The sequence below is a fragment of the Malurus melanocephalus genome, unplaced genomic scaffold (genome assembly GCF_030028575.1).
Source record: "Malurus melanocephalus ecotype Western Australia unplaced genomic scaffold, MMel_1.1 scaffold_29, whole genome shotgun sequence".
In the NCBI taxonomy this organism is placed as follows: domain Eukaryota; kingdom Metazoa; phylum Chordata; class Aves; order Passeriformes; family Maluridae; genus Malurus; species Malurus melanocephalus.
This window is the reverse complement of record NW_026623261.1, coordinates 948,699-973,596: the sequence shown is the minus strand read 5'-3', so window position 1 is coordinate 973,596 and position 24,898 is coordinate 948,699. Positions and strand designations below refer to the sequence as shown.

The 24,898-nt window shown below is 40.2% G+C and overlaps 1 protein-coding gene across 1 annotated transcript in view; it reads left to right on the top strand.

Moving 5' to 3' along the window:
* RSPO3 (R-spondin 3) overlaps positions 1–6,845 on the top strand; it is a 60,423-nt gene extending 53,578 nt beyond the window's left edge. The window contains exon 5 of the mRNA XM_057363603.1: positions 5,705–6,845. Coding sequence (XP_057219586.1) covers positions 5,705–5,898 — 194 coding nt within the window. The 3' untranslated portion in view covers positions 5,899–6,845. The remainder of the gene's footprint in view (positions 1–5,704) is intronic.
* Positions 6,846–24,898: the final 18,053 nt, after the last annotated feature.

Here is a 24,898-nt window from a genome sequence, read left to right as displayed (position 1 = left end):
GTGGAGGTATCTTGGATTACCCAAGATCCCCACCCAGAACTATGGATGTGACACATGCCTTAAGACCTGTATCCATCTGGACTGGTATGGGAAGCCAGGTAGGTTTTCACCATGCATCTCCAAAGCAGGAGAATGTAGGTTTRGCCAAGTAACTTGCTCCTTGAATGTCTTTGGGCCTTAGATCCATTAAAATTTTTATCTATAATCTCTTTAGCACTTGGGTCATCTTCAGCAGTAAAGGCAGGCCAGGAAATKCACTAAGTTGTGTATCATCCAGATTGTTCTGAAGTTGTTGACCCTCACACTCGGGTTACCCGGAAATCTAAAATAGGGCCACAATAKCTAGGGGRRAAAAAAAAAAAAAGATTGCTGTGAAAAAAGTTATGCTGTTTAAACTTCAAAAAGACATACCAGATGAATCAGCCACTTGTGGCTTGGGAACGAAAGGAGAAAGTCCATTGCATCACTGGGCAGCTGGGGGTTTGGAAGATTGTTATCTTGGCAAGTACTGTGAGTACATGCTACAGGCTATGTTCCAGAAAAAAAAATGTGTCACTTTTCTTGAAAATGAGAATGATCTACTCATTTGCATAATATGGCATGACTATTGTTGACAGTTATAGTAAGAGAGTTCAGAGSCTGGGGCACACTCCTCTACCCGGTGTCTTTGCTCAGCATGGTTTCTTTGCGTCATGCAGTTGCTGTCCAGGTCACATCATGAGGAAAGTGTGACAAACCTTTAGTCTAAGAGGACAAAAAACACCTCTGAGAAGGGTGCAGACAGGTGGGAAGGAGAGCAACACAGCGTAGAGGTACTTAATGTGCAGGTTTTGTCCCTGTACCTTGTGGGTACAGAGGGATTGGGGCAGCACTGGTACAGGACTGGTACAGCAGCACTGGTGCTGAGGGTGCTGCAGCAGCCAGGAAAGCACCAAGAGGTCAGACAAGGCTGTGAGGGTGTGAAAGAACACTGTGGCACGTTACAGCACTGGCTTGTGATCTTTTATTACAGCTCTTCAGCTTATTACAGTGCACAGGGGAGGATTTGTGGTCCACGGTGACAGGCACAGTAGAAGCAGCAGGACCCTTCCAGAGAGGGGCCGATTACATCAGTGCCTGCCATCCYGACAGGAACAGTTCCATGACTCCTCTTGCCCCTTCTGCTCTCCCATGGTAAATTTCTTCGTGGGAGTAATGAAAGAAATACAATCATCACAAATGTSTGATGCCAGATTCTCATCCCTYTGGGGTTTCCATGAGGCYTACCCTGTAACACCTCCCTCCCCYGCCCATCAAAGKGAAGCAGTTTGCAMAATCAGATTTTGTGTCTTCCTATGGTGTTTGGGGATTTCAGCGCCTGAGTTCCCTGTAATAATTACAGCCGAATATAATAGGTGGGATTAAGGATAATGCTTAAAGCAGATGAAATCTGTCACCTGCGATGGTTAATCCATGTCAGTCATGATTTTCTGAGTAAGTGTCTGTCACAAAGGGTTCTTGAGTACCAAGGCCTCCCAGGGCTTCACCGCCAATGCTTCCTCCCTGTAATCCATAAAATAYAGCTATAGACCTAGTGGAAATACTGCATCTGATGAGATAATGCAAAAGCTTCTCCAAAATACSCTGGCTTCTGTATTTATAGATGTATTCAGACATGGATTGCATAATACAAACATAGGAATGTCTTTGGCCTGGGGCTATGAAATATGTTAACAAGAACTCAGCACCTTGAATCTGATTACACGTGTAATTATATTGTTATCCAAACTAATTTCATGTCTGCATTTAATTTGAACTACTGCACTTCTCAGAATTATTACAAGTTCTCTAGATCTTCTTCAATATAGAAATTTGCCACTATTAGAAGCAGGAAAGTATCTCCTGTGTACCAGAAAACTCACTGGACAATRYCTGCATGCAGACCAATTCTTCCAGYACAGTTGTCTGCACAAAATTTTTGTTCCAACATAAAAGCTATTTTAACACCAAGTAATTACTTTATTGCAATATATATTGCAAGTATTATACATTTATAATAGATATATATTTATAMGTATATGCATTTATAATAATAGTTGCAAAATATAGTATCAGAGAACTATTAGAATCTCATGGATGCTTCTCTGATATTATGTATATTGTCTTCATGAACAAAACACTGTACTGGAAAATGTTTAATTATCTCCTGTCTGAAAAGAGTTATCCTAGGTAATTAATTAAAAAAAAAAAAAAAATTTAAAAAAAAAAAAAAAAGTTAGTAACGTTAGTGCATCGCAGTAAGAATGCCGTGACCCACCGGGAAAGGTCACGGCAGGCAGAATAAAGCGCAGACGGGCGGTACACGGGCAGGAAGGGCACGGGAGGAGCCGCTCCCCGCGGGCTCCCGGGAACAGCGGGAACAGATCCCGAATGGCGCGGAACCGCGGCGCCCCCGCGCGGGCGGCACCGGCACTGCAGCGCGGCCCGGGARAGGCACCGACAGGGACAGAGACGAAACATGGGCACACGGATAAAGTGTTGTGTGCTTTAACCCGGGACAATTTTATAAAGAGAGTATTATTCGTAAAGGAAATTGGAATTTTTGGGAGAATATTCTCCTCCAAGTCATGCTAGTGCATCGTTTACTGAGTTCCAGTTTTAATAATGGCTTTGCATTTTCGTCTTCAAAGGCAAGGTAGTTCATAGAAACAGAATAGTTTGGGTTGGAAAAGGCCTTGAAGGTCATCTATTTCYAAMCTCCCTGCCATGGGCAGGAGCACCTGCCACAAGACCAGGTTGTTTAAAGCCCCATCCAAACTGGCCATAAACACTTCCAGGAATGGGACATCCACAGCTTCTCTAGACAACTTGTTTCAGCTTCTCACCACCCTCACATTAATAATTTCTTCCTAACATCTAATCCAGATCTCTTCTCTTTTGGTTCCAAACTACTCCCCCTTGTCCTATCACTATCTGTCTATAAAAAAAAAAAATCGTTCTTCATCTTTTTTGTAAGCTCTCTTTAAGTACTGAAAGGCCATCTCTTATTCAGAGATTACTTGCAAATGTAATGGCCCATGTAATTTTTTGCACTTTTCATTTCACAGCTAGCCAAATGCCCAAATTTCCAATGAATTTCCACARTATCTGGTGCTCAGAATGTGCTGCTATGGATTGGGTTTCATCAAGTAGAAGAAAGAAGAAAAAATAYTCAGGAAAAAGGCTCTGGGAAAAARAGRGAAGGGATAYGAACAKGAAGGRCAATGTWCACAAGAATGGGGCTCCAGCTATAACCCAGTGGTAGTGGAGAGCTGCTGGTAGAGTCTTTTCTTGGGTCTCAACTGAAACAAGGACTGACTGGGGGGAGTAACATTATACTGTCATAGAAAATTTGCCGTTATTAACGATAGTAGTGAGAGGAACTAAAGAATCAGCAAAGATGGCCTTTCTATGCTGTATTGCTTTACCATAACAGCAAAGGTCTAGAGGGAGATCTTTTCACAAATGGCAACAGAATGGAGGTGGTAGCATTAAACCATGTACAAAACTACATAGAGGACTGCAAAAGAGCTGTCCTCAGAGCAGAAGAGAATTAGGATATAGTTTGAAGTATTTTCCAGAGATCAGTTTTCCTTGTCACTTGCAAAGACAACAACATRGCTTTACTGCTTTTGATTAAAACAGAAACAGTAAAACCATGCCTAGATAAGTCTCTAGCTAGACAAAGATATCTTATTCTTAGTATATCCACACACATATAAATACATACATCCTGGTCCATGACTGAATGGTAAACCATGACATGTCATTCCAACATAAAGAACTGTGGCTGGGAAATCACAGCTGAATGATTTTGGCTAATCACCAAGTGAGTAATGTCAAACACTGAATGTCTGGACAGTTTCCATTCAAATAACATTTCATCTTGGGCCAACTGTATTTACAAACCGCTGGAATGAAATCTCATACTGTCATTTATCCATTAGTAAGAGACAGCATTRCAGCTGGGTAAGATGCAGCCTTAGTTCTGCATGGAGCTCTCCCAGTTCTCCAGTGGTGGTGGCTGCTGCAGAGCCTCCCATGTCTGTTCTGTGTCCCCTGCTCACCTCTGTACATCTTAGATGGCATTGACAAATTCAGAGAAGGATTCTGCAGGTATGGGGGTGTATATTCAGGTAATCTCTGACTGCTTCCCTCAAATTTAAGGTTTCAATTTACATGCAAATGTTTATTGCATGTCTCAAAAACTACAAATGATAAAGGTAGACATTGGTCCCTCCTTGAATTAATGTGCATATCCAAACTTTCCCTTGCTCTGATTCCACACAGTGGTGTTAAAGAATGGAGAAGCTGTAAAATAATCTCATACAYGACAAGAAGAAGATACAGCATATTCTCACATCTTGGTCTTGCTTCTTGCTTTCTGCATTCTCTTCATCTCCTCTGAATCTCTCTCCCTTTATCTGACCTGCTTGTTCTTGGATGGTTATCTGTTCTCATAACAAAACCAATTCCCCTGCACCTACTCACTCACTGTGACATACCCCCATAGAGCCCAGTGAGGTGTCAAAAAGCTCCATCTTTGGTTTTGAGTCAGGAATGGGCAAAAATCCCTCCACTCAGCACCCTCAACAGCAAGAGCTATTGCCAGATTTGTGGAACTGCCCTTACACCGGTGTAGGAAAGCCTGGATTATGCCTATTGATATTTAAAAACAAAAAGTATTCTTTCTCTAACAAGGAAGGATAGATTACTTWCACTAGTACCACTATAGGGATATCATGAAAGAGAGTTTAGCCAGAYGTTTTTCAATACTTGTCCAGAAATTTCTCCATGTAAGAAAGCATATGGGTCAGTATGATTTTCTATCATGAAAGAGTCCAGCGAGGTTGCCTTTGAAGATATCAGTGGGATTCATTTAACCACAGGTGAATTTCAGCTGCATAGCTCCATATCTGTTTTAGGATACAGATACACAAAAATCTGGTTTAGGCTTGTGTGTACTTACAAGTTCAAGTCAATGTCATTCCTGCTCTTGTTTGTAAAGCAAATAGAAGAAATAGAATCATAGAMTCACAGAAATGTTTTGTGTGGAAGGGATCTTTGAAGATCATCCCTGCCATGGGTAGCAACATCTTTCACTAGATCAGGTTGCTCAGAGCCCCATCCAGCCTGACCTTAAAGAATTCCAGGGATAAGGTATCCACAGCTTCTGTGGGCAGTGCCACACCACACTCAGCATAAAGAATTTCTTCTTTACATGCAAGCATTCTATAATATCATCAAATGCATTCTATAATATCATCACAGCCAATATACAATGTTTTAATGTTCCTAAGGGGATGAGATGCTTTATTGGAGAGGTCTGTAGCAGCAACAAAATCCTCAACCCCTTACCTTATTTAAAGCAATAAGGTGCTTGAATACTTAATTTTGTTACAATTGTCTAAAGTTTTACTCGAGATGCTGCATTTTAGTSTGAAGACCATCACATACTGTGCTGGAGCAAACACTTTGCTATGGGATTCATGTTGCAATACCAAGAATCCCCTGGGATGCAGGTGTGGTGATTTGACATTTTCAAATACTAATAGTAGTGTCTGGCTCCTAACGGGAAGTGCTAAGCCAGGGCTGGTTTCACAGTTTATGGCAAAGTGAGTGACTCAGAAATTGCAGTATTCTGAGCAATCTTCTAATGTGCCATCATTTTTTTTTTTTTTTTCAGGGAAAAAAAATAGGGAGGAGAAAAGAAAAAAGTCCAACAAAGACGAAAGCAAGGAGACAAGACAGGAAAGCAAAGGGMGAGCAGCCCGAAGACAAAACCGAGAACAGAGGGAAAACAACAACAAAACGCAGCCGAAGAAAAGGAAAGCCCCAAACAAAGAACAGGACCTGGCACCYGTTGACACTGCACATTAATGGCCCTCCATGATTGTTTAAGTCTTATGATGCTGCTATCTCTACCAGATCGCCCTGACAGGTGTTCCAGCCATTCAGGCCGCAAATGGACAATGCTACCAGTTATTATTAAACTTTAAACAACATTCCAAATACTTCCTATATTCTCCAAACAACCATAGTTTATTAAAGAGATTGACATGAGCCAAGGGAAAAAAAAACTAAAGATGGGATACTTTAAAACTGTTATATTATATGCTTCCATGCATCTGTAAAAGGCAATTAAGAAATTTTGTATATATTAATAATAGGGTATAAAATATAGCAATATAATAATGAATGCCATTCAGATGAACAATGTTCCTTTTCTTTGTAAAATATTTTTCAAGTTATTGTTTAAGTATGAGACAAGAGATATGTCTAAATCAAAGACAAAAATCGTATCCCTTCATATATTGTACATAATTAAGAGAAGGAGGAAAACATTTCTGAAGAGCCAGTAGGAGCCCAAGGTATTACAACCTCTGGTGGAGCAGGAAGGGATTGCCCTGTGTTTTCCCAGAAACATCAGGAGAAAGCCATCAGAGCTCCAGCTGCTGAGGGATAAGAAGCAGAAGCATCTGCAGCTTTGAAGACCGAATCCCTGAGTCAGAAGGCAACTGAGCTGAGCTTGAATACCACTCTTATCTGTGGACAGCACAATGTTTTCTGGTCTAAACAGTGGTACCGTGTGTGCTGTTTTATGCTTTTTATACCTATGTGTAACTTAAGTCTACATTTCAAATCTTCTGGTGAATGACAAAATCGTATTTGTAGGAGACAACGTTGAGTTAATAAAAACCAGAAAAATAGATCATGTAAGTATGTATTTTTCACAGTGATGGTATCACTTTTTCTACTGGGGAAGGGAATAATTTCATAGCTGCACAGACAGAAGGGGACTTAGACGCAATACTGTGCATCTAGCAAAACAGTATCCACAACAATAAATCTATAGAAGTATAGAAATTACAAACTGCTGTCCAATTTTACTTAAATTCTTATTCTGGTTCTTYTCTCTGATAGCAGAGGTGAAAATCTTCCCTGGTCAGAGGCCAAACCAAATCCTGTAGCACCATTTTGCATATGTTCGAGCCTAGAACAGTCCATCAGTGAAACACAGGTTATGCTGACTTGCTGCCCAGAAATGGACTTACAGAAAGTTTTTACAAAAAGTCTTTACAGAAACATGTAGAGGAACCAACATACCTCACACCATGTGTCCTGTTGYCATGCTTTGCCCAATGACAGCTGTCACAGGGGTAGCAGCCTGCCCACTGTGGAGTGTGGACTAGAACAGGTTGCAGATGAACTTTCCCAGTCAATTTCTCTCCCTCTTCACAATTTCTGTTTCTTTCAGTGAGTCTGACCTTCAAAAAGACACTGCCCAACATTGAAACCCCTCTCTAAGGCTGAGGACACCTGAGTGACAGATTTCAGTGACTTTCTGAGGAACATCCTAATCCTCCAGACAGCAATGTAGGATGGTTTACTACAGCTTGCTTTGTAAGACCTTTGTTTCTAGTGATACATGTAGATGCAGTAGTCTAACCACATGATGTTTAAGGCTCCCACAGTTTCCCTCCAACATTCATGAGAATTAATCAAAATTTTTCTGTAATCTGTTCCTGATTTAGTACATTTATTATGCATTTAAAAAAAAAATCGAGAAGACTGAAAGGCTGAATTTTACAGAAATGGGCATCATATACATGCAACACTCCTCACASCCAATGGAGTCTGAACGGGTGAGACAGCAAAGCAGGGTGTCCTGAGTGCCTGGGAGGGCCACCTAGCAGTGGGAGACTGGAGCAGGGATTTGTGAGCTCCCAACTCCATTGCACAACTTGCCTAAATCCTCCTCCAGAGTGAGCTGGTCTCAGTTTCCCACTACTGCTTGTAGCAGCAGCAGTCAAATTCCTCCTCCTTCCAAATTCCTTGTGGGCAGAAGCAGCTGAGGAGAAGCTGGTCTCAGGCTAGCGGAGGGTGCAGCGCCTGTGTGCAGGACTGATGCTCTGGGTGATGCTAAAGGCATGTAGAGAGAGCAAAGGAGAAATCCTCATGCTGCCAGACTCAAAAGCTGGCACCAGAAGATTGAGGTGCAAGTYGCAGTTCTGGGCTGAGAGGTGCTGGCATCACAACAGAAAGTGGAACCCAGTGCTTCAAACCCTCTCCTGCAGCTGCAGTCACTCTTCTGTCTGCAGTGCTGGTGGGCAGGCAGGGATGTTCAGCTGCTTGGGAAGAATTTACTGTTCAATTTACTTCCTCCAAGGATAGGTTTTTGGCCAGATGAAACATCCCTACTTGGATTCAGCAAACTAGGTCAGCAGCTGGACCACATGAATAGCTGAATTCAGGGAAGCTTTGTCTGCAATTCTTAAAACTAACCAGTAGGATTATGGGTTTTCCCTGCCTTAATTAAATATAGAAACTAAATGGCAAGGGGTTTTGGTATGGGAGAATGGCTTTTGATAGAAGCACAAACAAAATCTATAAAAATGAACAAGAGCGTTCAGAGAGGAATTAAAAAAAAAAAAAAAAGGAAAAAGGAAATCTAGATGTTATACGCAGAACGTTCCTGATCTCAGTTATTCTGTACTACAATACTTGGAGCAAAAGGAATGCCATTTATTTGCAAAGACAAACAGAAGACTAGAAAAGCAGCATCCAGTAGTTCAAGAACTACAAGCTGAGGGAAAAAAAGGAGAAAGGAAAAGAAGATAATTTAAGTTACAAATGTGAGTTGTGTTACACACTGTCACAAACCTTTATTACAAATTCCCTGCTTATGCAAGAGGCAGTGACAAGTCTGTCTTACCAAGAGCAGGACTTGAAATACTGTCACCTTTCAGAAAAGGATAAAAATGTAAACAGATTTCGGTCCATGGCAGTAATAATTTATAACATTAGTAGCTGAAAAACCGTGTTATCTCTTTCCTAGAAATGATCAAGGAAGTTGCTGTCATGTTGCTTCCTACCACACAGAATAATGTTTGATAATATTGCCTATAGCCATGGGGAAGCACTGAAAAGTACATCCAATTCATTTGGCCAACTGAAATTTTCTTAAGTCCTGGCACAGAACGTAGATTTCCCTGCTGGTAGGTGAACTACTCAGTTGAGACTCCCAAGAAACTGAAGGAGAATATGGACCTTTGTAGGCCAAGAGTATTGCAAAGACACCTTTTGCCCACCCAGTAATAAATGTATAAAATCAGGAGTCAATGATCTTGCCTGCTAGTGAGATCTAGTGAGAACTCATAGTACCTTATGGAGAAGGTCTGATTAAGTAGTAGTAGCTGTGGCTAAATCTGTGTGAACTCCTTCCCTGAAAATTGTTTCCCAATTAAAAAATATCTCAAAATCCCAAGAGTCAATTTTAAGCAAGTCCCAGGGAATTATGAACAGCTTTTCTTAAAATGGCACCTGAATTGAATAGACATTAATGATAACATTTATTATATATTATAGACATTCGTTAGACGTTAATTATAAGCCAAATTCATAGTGTGCTAATTATTAAAGAATATATCTGAAATAAAATATTAATTATCAGTTAAGGCCAGTAGATAATTTCTGACAGTGTTACTTCTGGGTTAAGCTGTTCAAGGAATTGTCATCAGTAACAAAGAGACAGAAAAATGCAAACAACTATTACATCCCAGGCCTCAGACCTGTCTGACCAAGCTGTAGCTTGTTTTCTCACCTGAAGATCCGAATAAGGGAATCCAGTGTTAAAGAGTTTAAGTGCTGAACTGCTGAACTCTCCACTGAATTTGTCCCAGCAGCTTTATTCTGAGCCACCAYAGCAGAGTTGTCAGGCTGACCAATGCACTAAATAAATGACAGGTTTTGCTGTGCCCTGTAGCAAAGTGGCAGCAGAAGGACCCATCAGCAGAATGGGACCATCGTCACCACCAGTCATCCCCCACAATGAWGGTCCTGTGTCTCTACCAACAGCCTCTGGGTACTTGTGGTTGATGTGCTGATGGGAAAGTAGCACATGAATCTTGTTAATAATTCAGAAGAATTCCTCTATAACCCTCATGAGTCACTATAATTATTTCTTGTTTCTGTGGTTTTAGGCTCTGAAAGTTATTGAAGGCTTAACTTTCTGATGCAGCATGAATTTACCATGACACTTGCACTTAATTGCTGTGCATTGTTATTTGCAGAGACAGCACTGGGTTTAGCTTGCATGGTTCACATGAAGTTGCACAAATCCAAACACAAAACCTCTGCATAGGGTGACATAACAGCTGATCATGGGAGCTACTCCTCAAAGCAACATTCTGCAAGCATCAGCTGCAGCTTCAGTCTTTTCCCAAGTCCATCAACAAGGGCTTGGTCAGATTTTCTRGCTCAGAACTGCTACTTCACTGCTGTTATTTAGCTCAAAGCTTATTCATTAAAGATCTTGCACTCTTACAAGCAAGCACATTCTGTAGTTACATATCCTCAATTTTCCCATGTGACCTCTTGTTAATGGGGGGTTAGATTCTTCCTAGTATKTTGCAATATCTTGACATCATTTAAAGAGAAGTTAAGTCAGCATGTTTGTTCACCATTTTAATAACCCATCTGTCCCTTACATCTTCATCTCCTAACTTCACTGTGATACACTTGGTAGGTTTAGGCCTGCCCTTTCAGGTCTGGAATGCWAATTGCATTTGAGAAGCAAGAACACCCATTGATTGGTTTGACCCAGAAATTTCTGTGTTTTCATCTGCAGTTGAAATTCCTSTTGATAGTGTCTATACAGTGTTTCAGAGTATTAACAATGTCCATATATAAAATAAAGTGAAACCAGAAAGTCTTACTAGTACACTCATCTGTACTTATGGAACCTCAGCCTGGGGAAAGGGGGGTAGGGTGAGCAGTATCTCTTGGATAAAACTGRCAGCACAACTTCTTTTGTAGTCACTACTGTGGAGTAGAACAAATTCTGCAGGYAGCACAAAAATACGAGGCAATATAGCAAGGACAGGAGAGAAAAAGGTTATCAGCTGGCCTGTCACCTTTAAAAGGAGGATGTGAACAAAATTGAACTAGTAACAGCAACCACATTTTCTTGTATAAAGGGAATAAAGCACTAGGATAAATAATCCTAGAATGAGCCCAATGGGATTCAATCAATTTAGTTCTTGATATTCATATTGAAAGAAACCAGAGATGAGACAAATTAATGCAGAGAAGGAACAGAGTGCTGTCTGGGTGCAGATAAGCAAAAAGCTGAAAAACAGGCTCTCACTACTGTTTAATCTATGCATGAAGTAATCTCTACTCATTTACAGTCTACTCCAGTACACCTGCGTCTAAACAGGTTATTAAAGTTCCACRGATGCTCATACAGACATTATCCAATKGGATCCAGCACAGCGACCAATACCTTGCACTAGTGAAGCAGGTGTTTTCCCAGAGCAGGATATTAAGGAATTGCTYTTGTGATTTAGAATTTTTGTGACTSAAAAACAGGAGGGCAGTTCCCCTTCATACTTTATGCTATAGCACAAAATACCTGGTTTTACAAATGGTGCTATCCTWACTATATCATTCATGTACTGTTTAAATATATAGCAGTTCATAAAGCAAGCTGCCATGAAAAAGGAAAATGTGGATAATATTTCATATGAAAATCAGCATAATCAGCTCAGGGCTGTGTTCATTTTTTCTATAAGAAATGATGTATTGGTTTAGTCTGCTGTCAAAGTTGAACAATGGCAGAAACTGAAAAACATCTTACAGCAAAAGCACAATTCCAAATAGCAAAGGAGGTTATTTTTCACAGTGGTGCTTTGTTCATAAAAGAAACCTCCAGTGAKTAAATGACAATGGAATCTGTCCTATAGCTACTCTAATAATTCTGTTCTCTGGAAACAGGATTTATAGTTCCAGACAGCAGGAGGAGCCTAAAAATGTCCCTATGTAAACTATGTCCACAATACACTGATGGATAACAGCATATCCCTGCTAGTTATTGAAAATTTGTCCAAAATAATAAAYTCATGGTCATCCTTTTATCAACCCTTTCCCTCCACTGTTACTCCTGCACTAGCTGACAAAAAAGCATCTGGCTTTGCAAACCAGAGACCAAATAATGAGCAAGGATGTATCAGTCTATTTTTAGATCACGAGATTTTTTTGAACAGTGTCTGAAGAGTACAATTCTGTCACGGTTGGTGATGATGTCTCCCATGGCAGATGCTTATATCCTGCTGTCATTCTATTCACTAAAAATGTCTGAGATATTACTGCTCTTCTAGTGTGTCCCTTCCACTGAAGAGTGACTTTGACCACTCACAGAGTTTCTATTTTTTCCAGATTCTAGTGACTTCTTTCTAAAACACTTTTCTACCCACCAGCCCCTGCCTTCTGTAGATGTGCCACATGSAGGATAACTAACCCAGTTCTACTGAGGACAAGATTGCGTGATTTGGCTGCCTCATATACTCATGTGTGTGACTGGAGTCAGAGATGGAGATTGCATTTTGGATCAAACCCCTCTGACAGCTGATAGAGGRGGAATATCTGAAAGGGGGAGGATATTAGATGAGCCACAATTATAGTTTAAAACACGTTGAAAACCTGTGGGAAATCAGTCACGCATTTTGGTTTCTTGTAGTCATCTTTGAAATGAACTCAAAGAATAGAGCCTGACCTTGGGGGCTACAGATTTGGCCCATTTCTACACCTTTGGAATACATTGTGCTATTTCTATATTATTCTCTTTACTACAGATGCTCAGCTCACTTCCTAATGGGGATTTGTAATAAATGAACAGTCTTCTTGAATGTTWATTAAGTTGTTTATATTATAGTTAGTGAATAGCGAGGGCTGAGCCACCTGCTACTCTCCATCCTGACAAATCATCTTTGTAGCGTCTTTTGGTGATAGCTTCCTGAATAATCTCGAGCAAGAGCACATATTCTACTCTTTATGAATCCTTTTACCTTGCTGGCATTATCTGAGCTCCAGTAGTGCATCAAACGAGGTAATTAGCATCCCTCATCTGTGGTTTCTTTTCACAGCCTGTTTCCTACAACCTTACATTTGCTGTGCCAAGTGCATTACTGAAGTCTAGACATATTGTGCTTGCTGCTTAGAGGGAAATAAAAAGAACACCAAGTATTCTCATGGCAGTGGAAATCTTGCTTGAGATATCAAATTCTTGTTTTGGTTTGTTTTCCTTTTTTATACGAGGGAGAAATGTCAACACAAGACAATTTCTTAAGCACATGCACCCAGAGACTTACATTTTCAAAATTAATCGGAGGGGAAAGAAAAGCATGATAATTAAAAGTAAGCATTTGAAAATCAGCTGGGCACCTTAAGCTGAAATTCTGGTGCACCATTAGGGGGTCATCTCAATATAAGATCTTAAGAATGAAGCTTTTAGAATGACTTAGAAGTTTTATTCAGCCGAGACAGACTTGCTCAGGGATAAGTAAGAATTCTTTGCAATTTTCTCATGGGTCCTGCAGAATCCTAGGAGCAATTTCATACATTAGGAAATGCRGGTCCACTGCACTTTAGTGTCTGTCAGTGGGTGGTTAAAAAGCACAATGTGCACATTGTACCTAGGCTGTAATTAAAGAGGCATCAGCTATTTTTCAATATAGAAAGCTTTGTCTTCTGACTGCAAGAATAAATAATCCATCACTCAGGAATCCTGAACAGTCATAATTTCAGGCCTATAAATCATACTTAGTGTGTTTTGTAGCCAGTTTTACTGAAATGTTACTTCATAAAAAATCACAGTAGCAGCACCATGCATTTTATTATTTATTGCTACAAGGGGGAGCTGCAGAAGCATCCTCCTCATCATTCAGCCATCTCCCCCTGTGGAAGAGTAATAACTGCCATGTTTTGAAGAACAGTTGACAGTATCATAAAGAATTTCAATATTAATTTGAAAAGTGGATATTCTGGGCATGGAATAAGCCAACAGGCAAATTGTACAGAGGATTACTTAGAGAGTGTATCGACACCATTGTGTATTGTCTTAAACAGMTTTTAACTGGATTTTTTAATACAGTGACAAAGATCTGCAGTCAAGGTGTCTTTGCATGATTTTTTTGTGCAAGCAGTGACAGTGATTTACAGTTCTGTATAAAGCTGTTGGCACAAACATGTGTTCCATTGCACAAGCTCTGCTGAGGCTGGTCTGAAGCTCCCACAGTATCTTTCCTCAGCTAAGCACAAGGAMAAGCCTCTCAAAAGGCTGTGGCCAAAGGCCGAGAAGGTTCCTGTGGGTTTCTGTAAACCAGCAAGAAAAAAATCAAAGGGGAAAATGCAAAACACCACATGAAGGCAGCAGCATACAAATCCAGAGAGTAAGAAGAAAAGGGCCCTTAGGCAGCAGTGGTAATTCACAGCTGAATGTAAACAGTGTCATATCACAAAGAAAGCAAATAGCATACTGGGACACACATGCAGAAATATAGTCTGTAATATATATGAAACAATTCCTCTGCTCTATGCAGTACTGCCAGAAGTCTCAGCTGAAGTACAATGTCCCCTTAAGGTACCACAGTTCAAGAAAGAAGTGGTGTAACTAGAAATAGTTCAGACAGAAGCACTGAGAATGATCAAAACTCAAAAAAAAAAAATGCTTCAGAAAAATGTTCCCACACCTACCTACCTATGAAGCAGGTAAGAGCCATACAGCAACTCTGTCAAGGATGAGAGGGATATGGCCACAAATGGGAATCAGCAGAAGGAAACAGAAATAAATAATTCTTTCTCTTGTACATTTTTTTCCCTTTCTGGATATACTAAACAATATACCTCACAGAGGGCATTTAGCAAAAAAAATCCCAAAGCCCAAAACTCCCAGCACTAAAACTAACATACCCYTTCCATCCCATCCGTAGCCAGATTCTAATTTTACCCTTTCTCAGCATATCCGTGTTCCCATCCCTAGCTCCCTCATTCATTCATTTAGACAACAATAACACCTTTCCTACTCTTCTCCAAACAAAATTTACTCTCCTTGTTTCCCAGGGATACAAAGAAACACTGAAGCCTCCTAATTCGGAAGAAAATGCAAAACATAGATGTTATCATTTTTCTTAGAAGAAAAAAACTTGTGCTATCGTGCTGGGAAACTGGTAATGAGTTGTCCTAGCAAATTTCCACCTTGATGGCCAGTTTCACCCTAATTTAGGGTGGAAAAAAACAATTAAGTGTGTATAAGGCAAGCATTCAACAGACAGAACCTGAACTGCCAGTCAGCATGTCCAGACTTCTAGACTTGTCTGCAAAGGTGCTGGGGGTACAAGAAGCAAAGGCAGGGTCACTGAGGGAAAAGAGGAGGGCTGGGGCCCAAGGACACAAAGCCAAAGGAAAACTGGTTTCTTCATTTTTGCTGCTCATTGACTAACTTGCTTTACTTTCTAAACTTAAAATTTTTAATTCATCTTCATATTTTTGGAGGGAGGAATGGTGCAGAAAACAATTTATTATTTCTTAAATCCTTAGGACACCACTTTTTCCACACAGAAGATGTACTTCCAGATCAGCAGCAGCTGTTAGCAGACAGGATTGTGGTTTTACATCACTGCTTGGAAGAAACCCCCACTAACATGATGTATGAGGCTACCCAGGCAGTCTCTAGAGGACCCACCCCGTTGATGACCAAAGCAGCTGAACTGTACATCCCATGTGCCACACATGCTGCAGCCCTGTCCAGCTCAGGGAAAGCTTCTCCAGCATGGATTTGAGTGCAGATGGCAGCTGAGAACTGGGGGTTACTCCAGCAAGAGTGGGTGGGAAGGGAGATATAAGCAAGGGAGCACACTCACATCACTGGTCCACCAGTCCCCCTGGCACTCATCTCAGTGTGCAATCCCCCAGTGACATTGGGCATATGAGCCCATGGCCTATGGCAAAGCAGGGACAGGAGTTCCTCTTTAGGAAGATGGATGAGATTTTGAGAATGTTGATTCTCATATCGGAAGATACACATATACACACTACACACAAATCAATAAAAATTGTCTGTCTTGGATTTTCTGTAAATCCTAGGTTGGAAATCCAACTCCTTCCTTTCCTGTTACACATCAAGATATTTTTCCCGATATCGAAATAGTCCTCCCACTCCAAGGGTATCCTGAAAACAAGATCAAAGATCCTCAGAAAGCAGRGCAAAGAGTTATCTAATGCAGTCAGAATTAAGTGAATTTTTGGACTGAATCTCCAGATGTGTGCATCAATGTCTATGTCCACCCAAGCAAGGGATTCATTTCATGYGTATGCTGTAACCTGGATGTCAAACAAACACATGCAAAGGGACAGGGACAGACCTCTATGCCACATACCAGGATCCAGGACAGTGACATTTCACTGGACTAGCAGACAGCTGGGCTCACAGATGAGTGTCCCAGTTTGGAGCATCAACACCAGAGCAGAGCAGCATTTCTATTCTGCGAATGTTCCGATTTACACCATGCATATTAAGGCAACAAGGATCACGCGGCCAGGAAGCAAAGGAACATCCACTGAAAAAAAAGCTGGTTTGAGATCTCTTTGACACCRGCCTCAGCACCTGAGTAGCATTGTATCTGCTCACCAGCAAAACACAGGTGTGCAGGGCAGAAAGTGATGTGGCTGCTGAACTGATCTGAGCCCAAGGATGGGGCCGTTTGAGGAAAGCAGTGCTTGAAGGAGCCCTTTCAAAGACACTACAGGAGGCAGATAAAACAAATGTGTAGAGGAAGAATGAAGCTACATGATCTACTAATGGGATAGGAAATTTGGTCACAATAATATGTAATAAATATATTTCACCTGCACCTTCTTGATTTCTTGCTCTGGATCATGTTTTGTCCTCAAAGTCTCCACTGCAAAGAGAAAAACCTAATGACCTGGCTTTTGTTCTGACCCTACCCATGCAGGGTATTCCAGACTGCGCAGTCAGCTTCAGCCTGAAACCTGGAGATAGAATGTGAGTGAGTCATATTAAAATTGTTCTCTGTATTTTCTGACTCACTGCAGTTTTGTATTTCAAAATCTGAAATTGCTTTTGCACTGTCAGCCAGCTTAAACAGCATAGTAAATTCTTTAGCTGCAGTGCTCTCACTCATTTTCTGCAGAAGCCTAGGCGATACTGAAGATCTATCCAGAGACATTTTACTGACTTTTACTATTTGCCACTGTCTCCAGACGATCTGTATGATGWCTTAATTTTAAATTCAATAATGCTTTAATAACACATATAAAACATGAGACTTATGAAGATCTCGGCCTTAACATCTGACAGTAATAAGGATGTGAACAAACACTTACATACACACACATTGGTATATTCACAGTTGTAATTTAGAGAGCTTACTTTGTGGTAGAAATCTTGAAATGTCACCTTTATCTGTTTTTACTCTATTTTCCACAATTCTATTTAGACAGAATGATCAAGACCAAGACTCCCAGCAATACCCGAAGGAAAGTGAAATGTAACCCTGAAGAAGGGCATGAGCAGTGATCTCAGCCTATTTTTATTAGCTAAAAAAAAAATAAAAATTCTGTAACCACTGTTTACCAGTGAGAGGACTCCCATATCATTTTCTAGGTTCCAGAAATTAATAGAGCCTAAGTTGCTTCCCAAGACATTTGAGGTACATCCCAATAAGACTTTGCCTTTCTTAGCAATGTCCTGCATAGCAGGCAGGTAATGAGAGAAGCATTTCAGTGACTCAGACCATAGGGTGATGCCTCCATAACCAACAGAGAGTCAGGCATGAAGCAATCTTCATATGGGAAAAATTTGAACCACTGATTCAGGGGTTGCTAATTGGGGATCTGAGACTCAGAGGGGCCTAACACTATCATTTTCTTCATTCTTGTGTTGTGGACTCATAATAATAGGTTAATTATGGTTTTAATTTTGGAAATAGAGATCATTGTTCYTCAACACACAGGCCAGACATATAATGATTTCTTTGTTGCAAGTCTGGCAGAACACAATGCTTCTTGTTTATAACAGCAACTGGACAATTTATTTGCATGCAGGAGGTAGTTTGTTCCACTGGATACCCTTCAGCCTTTASTTTTCCATTGTTCAGAAATAACACAGCATACTACCATTATAATTATACTACAATAAGCCTTCAATTATTGGGTAAACAAATTCAATCAAACAAGAGCATGGCTCATACATAGCTGCAATTACCTGTGAAGTTATGGATACTGACAGACAACAATGCTGTCTTTYACTGCATCACGAGAAATTACATACCCTCATTTAAATATGCTCAGCTATCAGTGAGACTCCCATTGTTAAAGAATATTATGGTAATTATTCTATTATGGCAATACTCCACCTTACTACACACARAAGCACATCAGAAAGATTAAAATCTTGGTGTCCTTGGATACGTGTTCTCTTTGCTATCATCACACAATAGGAATTTCCATGTATACCTCCTATATTGAAAAGAACACAAATGTAAGCTAATGGGATCCAATTCTTCAGAATTTGCTGTCAGGACACAAAAGCCTTTGYAGCCTTGACTAGTGCAACAGCCTCTCTTTTGCTCACAGCTGCCCTTACAAGTTTTGGATTCTACCAACACAYGGATGCTTGGGCACAGGCAAGAGCAATCCACAGCAAGAAAGAGCTGCTTGAGTAACCTGATGGAGCACAACTCCTTGGCCAAATAAAACTCTCTGTACGATCTCTCTGTTTCAGGGCTGGGGTCAACGACAAGGTTCAAACTGAGATAACCACGCCCAACTTTCACTGTTTCTGTGGAGGTGTCTGCACAGATAAGGTGTCTAAAATCCTGATTTTGCAACAGAAAATTGGTGAATACAGCAGTGGGTGTAATGCAGTTGTCCAAAGGTAGGTGTCCAGGAGCACTTTTCATTCCACATAAAGCCTATGCTTACTTCCAAGAAGAAAGTCAAAAAGGGCACATCTCCTGTAAGGCTTGTGTCATATCTGAAATGATGCATGGTTGTTGCCTGCCTCCTGAATCACTCTGGGGCAAATTGAGTTGATCCAGCAGCTCTTCTGACCGTACTCCCCAGGAGCTCAGTGCAGCTTCCTGAACATCTCATGGATTGCCATGGAACTGCCTGGAGTTCAGTTACCACTGCAGAGAGTTATGGGCATCCCAAAGGCTCTGTGTTAGATGTACCAGCCCCATGTGGGTGTCTCAGAAACCCTACAAGCATCTTAGGAGGCTCAAGACACATATACACAGACACCTGAATCCTACTTACATTTCCACAAATTTAAATGGGTGGTATATCTGTAGACAGATAGAGAGGCTGAAGTGTATTTAATACTCATTGAGTCTCCCAGCGTGACCTAGCTTTGACCTGTTCCTTGTGTTTTAAAAGTTTATACAAAGACAGTTAGGGGCACTCAGCAAAGAGCATCAGCTCTTAAGCTGTCATAGCTGGATGGTTTGTCTGCTCCAAACAAAGTTAACAATTTTAAATGAGTTTAAAATACAAGTCCTTTCTTCTTTGCCTTTTTCAGTCTGCTATCAGCCCAGGCCCCTCTCTAATATGGGTTTTCATTTTTTCCAAAGAGATTCTTGACTGCCTACTTCATTTTAGCTGAGTGATCAGCCAAAGACTGTTCCTKTGTAAGTTCTTGTTCCATAAAGCTGAAGGTTTTCTCCCAGCCTTATTTTAGTTACAAGAGCTTTCTATCCCATTGTTGGAGATAATAATAAAACAACGCCATAGAATCTAGCAATCCTAAAGAAGATTGAGCAGCTCTTCAGCTAATCAAAGAGGAATGATGATAGATACTATCTGCCTCACTGAAGAATAAAGCCTGATAATATCCGAGACTAAAACTACAAAATGAAWAATCATACCACTGCTAACCTTTTCAGCAGAAATATCCAGCTTCTGCACTTACCCAGCAATCCCTAACTGTCTACCACATCTGTCCAGATACCCTGAGTCCTGAAAATTCCTCTGCAAAGCTTGCAAAGCTTTCAGCTTCCCCTGCAGAGTTCTKCAATTTATCCCTCCTGCTGTCATTTTACAGCATACTAGAAACCGAGGTGGGAGTAATGAGGTGTAGCAAGCTASATGGTGCAAATAATTGCTCCACCAMCATARTTAGTTGATATCATGTCAAGCTGAACCAAAACTACCAGAACTAATTTACCTGAACCTACACTATCTGCTGGGCCTAGTGCTGGGCCTGAGCATCACAGAAATGTGCCACAATGCAAAGCATGATGTACCTTCATCTGTACATGTGAGGATGCACACAACTGCACAATTCGCTAAAAACCCATAGATACCTTTGACACCATGGACATGCAAATGGAAGTACAAATTCATTCAGCTTTCCTCAAACCAAGTGCACTATGTCTTTTACAAAATGTGCTGCCTCATCTTTGAAATCTACAGCCTTACAGAGCTTTTAATATGAATCAGAATTAAGTTCACTCATTCATGCATTCATACATATTAATTTTTCTAGCCTTACTGCTCACTCTTTAAGCCGTTACATACTGCTTCAACTTTCTTTCACTGTCCATTTGTGTTGGAGTCTCGGATGAAATCATACAAATGAATATGTGGATGGTGTAACCCAGTTTCACTTCATTGGAACTCAAGGAGTTATATGGTCTAACAACAGCAGTGAATCTAGGATTCAATCCAGGATCAGTGGAATAACACAGTTCCAGCATCCTGCTCAAAATGAGTAATGGGGGCAGCCATGAGGCCACCGGTAAATAAATGCCATAAATTCAACCCTCATATAAATCCATGAATTTATACGATTGGCAGATACAACCTACTCATCTTGCTGATCACATACTCGTATACTTTAAAGGCTACACATTACTCATTGCTGATGTGAGTAGCTGAAATCCTGCTGAACTCCACGGAATGGCACTGAGCTCTACTGGCTGTGAGTGTGTCTYTGTAGCATTAGGTAATACACAGCTAAAGTCAGTGGTGCCCAATGTTGACACAAAATGGAGACATGCAAAAGTGAGATTTTTCCAGAGCTTGTTTCAAAGCTACTGGAAATAGTATAGACATTTCCTTCACCAGAATTGAAAAAAAAAAAAAAAAAAAAAAAACAAAAAACAAAACAACAAAAAAACAAACAAACCAAAAGAAAACCTAACATCAATTCCTGGGGAGAGGATAACAGTAAAAGTGATCATCATATAACTGAAACAAATTTACTGAAATCAGTGAAACTAATTCTAGAGCTAAATGCTACCCAGCAAGAAAAACAACCAGAATTGAGYCCAAAGTGACATCCTACTCAAAACCAGGAAGGGTGGTGAACTGAGACTCCTCATCTGCTTCTAACATGAAACCCTCTATCAGCATTGCTGGAAGCCAAGAAGCAAGAACATCTTACTCCATTGCTTTTTCCTGCAGCTTTCAATGCTCCACATAATTAGAACACTTCTAGTTATGTAGCTCATGTGAAAACTTCAAATGAAATAACAAAATGCCTGATCTATTTACCTTAACCCTTTAACAGAATATACACTCATGAAAATTAATGATGCATTAATACATCAGAAGMTTTTCAGGATTATAAAACAGACCTTAACCACAAACAAATTCCAAGCTAACATTACAGATGTACCAAGAGACCCAATTCAMACAACAAGAAGCCCTGGAACAGCACTTTTAAATTCCAGTGAGACTGGTAACACGCACTGGTGCACACAAAGGCTCAGGTGAGTCATCCCCAGGGTAGCCTCAGCACAAACTGAAGAAATTAATTTCATCTTGAGATCCTATCAACCAAACTAAAAAGAAAAAAAATGCAGCAAAGAAAATCCAAGCAGATATAAACACAAGCATATATAATAGATGTAATCATTTATTTTATGCACAATAAATGGTAAGTAAGTGCAATTTGAAAATSCCGGAGAGTCCTCTGCTGACACTTAGGAACCTGGAGAGATGTATGGTGTCAGCAGAATAATACAATTTTGTACTTTCCATTTTYAAAGGACTGTAACTAATGAATCCTCATAAGGTCCCTGTGAAACAGATCAGTATTATAATCTATCTCACAAGTAGTTAAAATGACCACTGAGCTGGCAAATTTGGGATCCCAAAAGTACTGTGATCCTTTTGTGAATTTTCSTTTCCTGCCTTCCATTTTCCTTTGCCTGCTCTCTTCATTTGGGTCCAGAGAGGGAATATAGTATTGTTCCAGCTAATYTTTGTCATCCTATGAAATCCACAGAACTGATGGGAACTCAATCAGAACAACTAGGACTATTAGCATGAGCAGGAAATGGCTGAAGTTAAGGGATTAAGCATACAGAAGGAAAGGGCATTGCACTCYAGGCTGCAGAAAATGCACCCCTTCTCCTCTGAGATTACAAGTCATTTATCTTCTCTTGGAGCACCTCTTCCTGATAAATGGCGTTAACAGGGCAGCCTGCTCATGCCATTCCTAAACCAGYCTGGCAGCAAATTAAACCAGGATTTGTAGATTTGTCACTCCTTTTCACCCAGAGAAGATCTACAGTGGGGTTAATTGCACTGTCATGTTTTCAAACCATTCCCTTCTATAGGAGAAGGYATAAAACTTTCCACGCACACACTGGGCCAGCTCAAGCAGGTTGCAGGTAGCAGGGAATTAAAACACACAGATACTCATTTGGGCAGTCTATCYCAATGGATCTAATGAAACTACTCGCAAAATGCAAGGTTGTGTGTAAGTACTGGCCTGGGGGCTATCAGAATTATTAAATTTTGACTGTATTATTTATTTGGCAAACTATACTGAACRTGCTTCTATCAGCTTATGGATGCTATTTTCCCTTATTGAAGTAGTTAATTAAACTCTAAGATATAACAGGCAGCACCGCTTTACTGACTAATGCTTCAAATTCTCAACCAAYTCCTGTCAGCTCAGAGTTTCACACCACTAATTTCTCTGTTATGCTGTCATACTGTCCATACTGTCCATACTGTCTCAGAACACTTTATTAAACACATGCAAAAGCAAGTGATAGTATTTCTTCCATCTGCAAAATCACCTTGTGTTAACTGTCTCACTCTGTGTGGCTTTTAGAGGTGACAGTCATCAAAATTGTAATTATAATGATTATGTAAGCATTGATTGAAATTAATTTCCTTCCAAGATTTTACCATRTACCAATAACAACTCCATTGTTTTTTTTTTTTCTTCTTGATGGAGAAAAGTCTGGTGAAGCCATAGAAAGAGATGCTCTCCTCATTTGCTGCCTTGGTGCAATGCTGGGGGATTACACATCACATGGTATGGTTCTGCTCCTCACTCCCTTCCTCCCAAGGAACCTGCCACACACTAGGGAGAAGAATAAGGGGAGTAAAGGCCCAGCAGGGTCAAAAAGTGCAGAACAGAGCCCTGTACACTGAGTTCTCCTCCACAACATTTCCTGCTGCTGTGGAAACTGGTGACACCTTGAGAAACTGTTATGAAAGCTTCAGATGATACTGCCCATCATAATGGGGCTCTCACCCAGAAAGCAACAGAGTCTAAGTACACAAGAGACCAAGAGAATGCAAAAAGCACAAACCACCGAACAGCAAAGTAGTTTTGGACACTGCTTTTTTCTAAAAAGTAGTAAGAAATTTTGGGGTCCTCTGGAACTGGAGAAATAAGATTTAACTGTGGAATTGTGTCTATAAATTTTGCTTATAACACCTTTTTTGCACAAGTAAAGCCTAGAGGACAGACTCAACCAGGGAAGTTTTAATTTTGAAGTGATAATTTTCTAACTACAGTGTCATGGACTACAGCAACTACATTGAAATAGCTCGATTCAAGTTGCTGAACTGTTAATCCAAATGAAAGAGCATAAAATTAGTTCTTTTATAAAATACTAGCAAACACTTTACACTAGCATATTTTTAAATTTATATAAAATTGTTGTAGGAGATGCTGTTTTGATTGTGATAATGTAGCATTCAAAAATATTACCTGAGAAAATAAAAATATGCCCTCTAGTGTAAAAGTAGGTCCTTGCATGGGAACTACATGGTAGTTCATATTATTATAACTAAAATGACAAACCTAAACTGCCACTGGGTCTGTCTCCATAAGGACTTTTACACCTTCCAAGCACTCACCTGCGGGTAGCTCTGAGGGTCTGATCCATGATGTTTGAAGACTTTGCTAACTTTCAAATAAAGTGTGGGTGTTTTCAAGCATTTTAATAGTGTTCTTTTCAGAAATGTAATCCTGAGTTTGAGGCCTAAGTACTGCACAGTTTCCCAGAAAACACGAGCACTGAAGCACTCAGTACATTTTGTCACTGCCTGCAAYAGGACCAGGGGTTTGGTACAACAAGCAGCAGCTTTAGGTGTCAGGAACAGCTTTGCAGGCATTCCTTCTACAAGCCTGGAGTCTGGTTAGTGCAACAGTGGATCAGGAGAGACAGCAGTACCTACAGTCTATCAAAATTTTTTTAGGAGCTCAGCTTCCCCACAGTTACCATATACCATCTAGTGATACAAAAGGAAATTGCAATTTCTCATTCACTATTTCTTAAAAYRAAAGATGAAGATGACAAYAACTTATTCTTTTAATTTGCTTTCCTTTYACAAAAACAAAATATAGTATGAATGCACTACCCCCTCCTTGTGATTAATAGTTTTTCCATATATCAAGAATCTTGTCACTCCAGCTAGTTTTCAATATTTCATTTCTGAAGATGTATGATGATGCAAAAATATCAGCTTTAATRAAGTTAACATAAAGCCTGCCTCATAGCTAAGACTGACATTTTATGTGTAGTTGTAAGCTACTTTAAGTCCTACAGATGTAAAACTTGAGGCAAAATTTAAAAGCAACACAAAATCTAACCTTGTAATCTTTGCAAACATCATGATTCTGAAGATCCCCAAATATTATTTATGAGGTTAGTTCCTCCCCTGGTTGATGGGGAAGATGTCAAAGAGAAAGAGATTCTAGTGATGATGAGACTAAGGCACRAGATTTGCTGCTGGGAAAAGAAGGCTTTAATCCTGCAAACTCTCT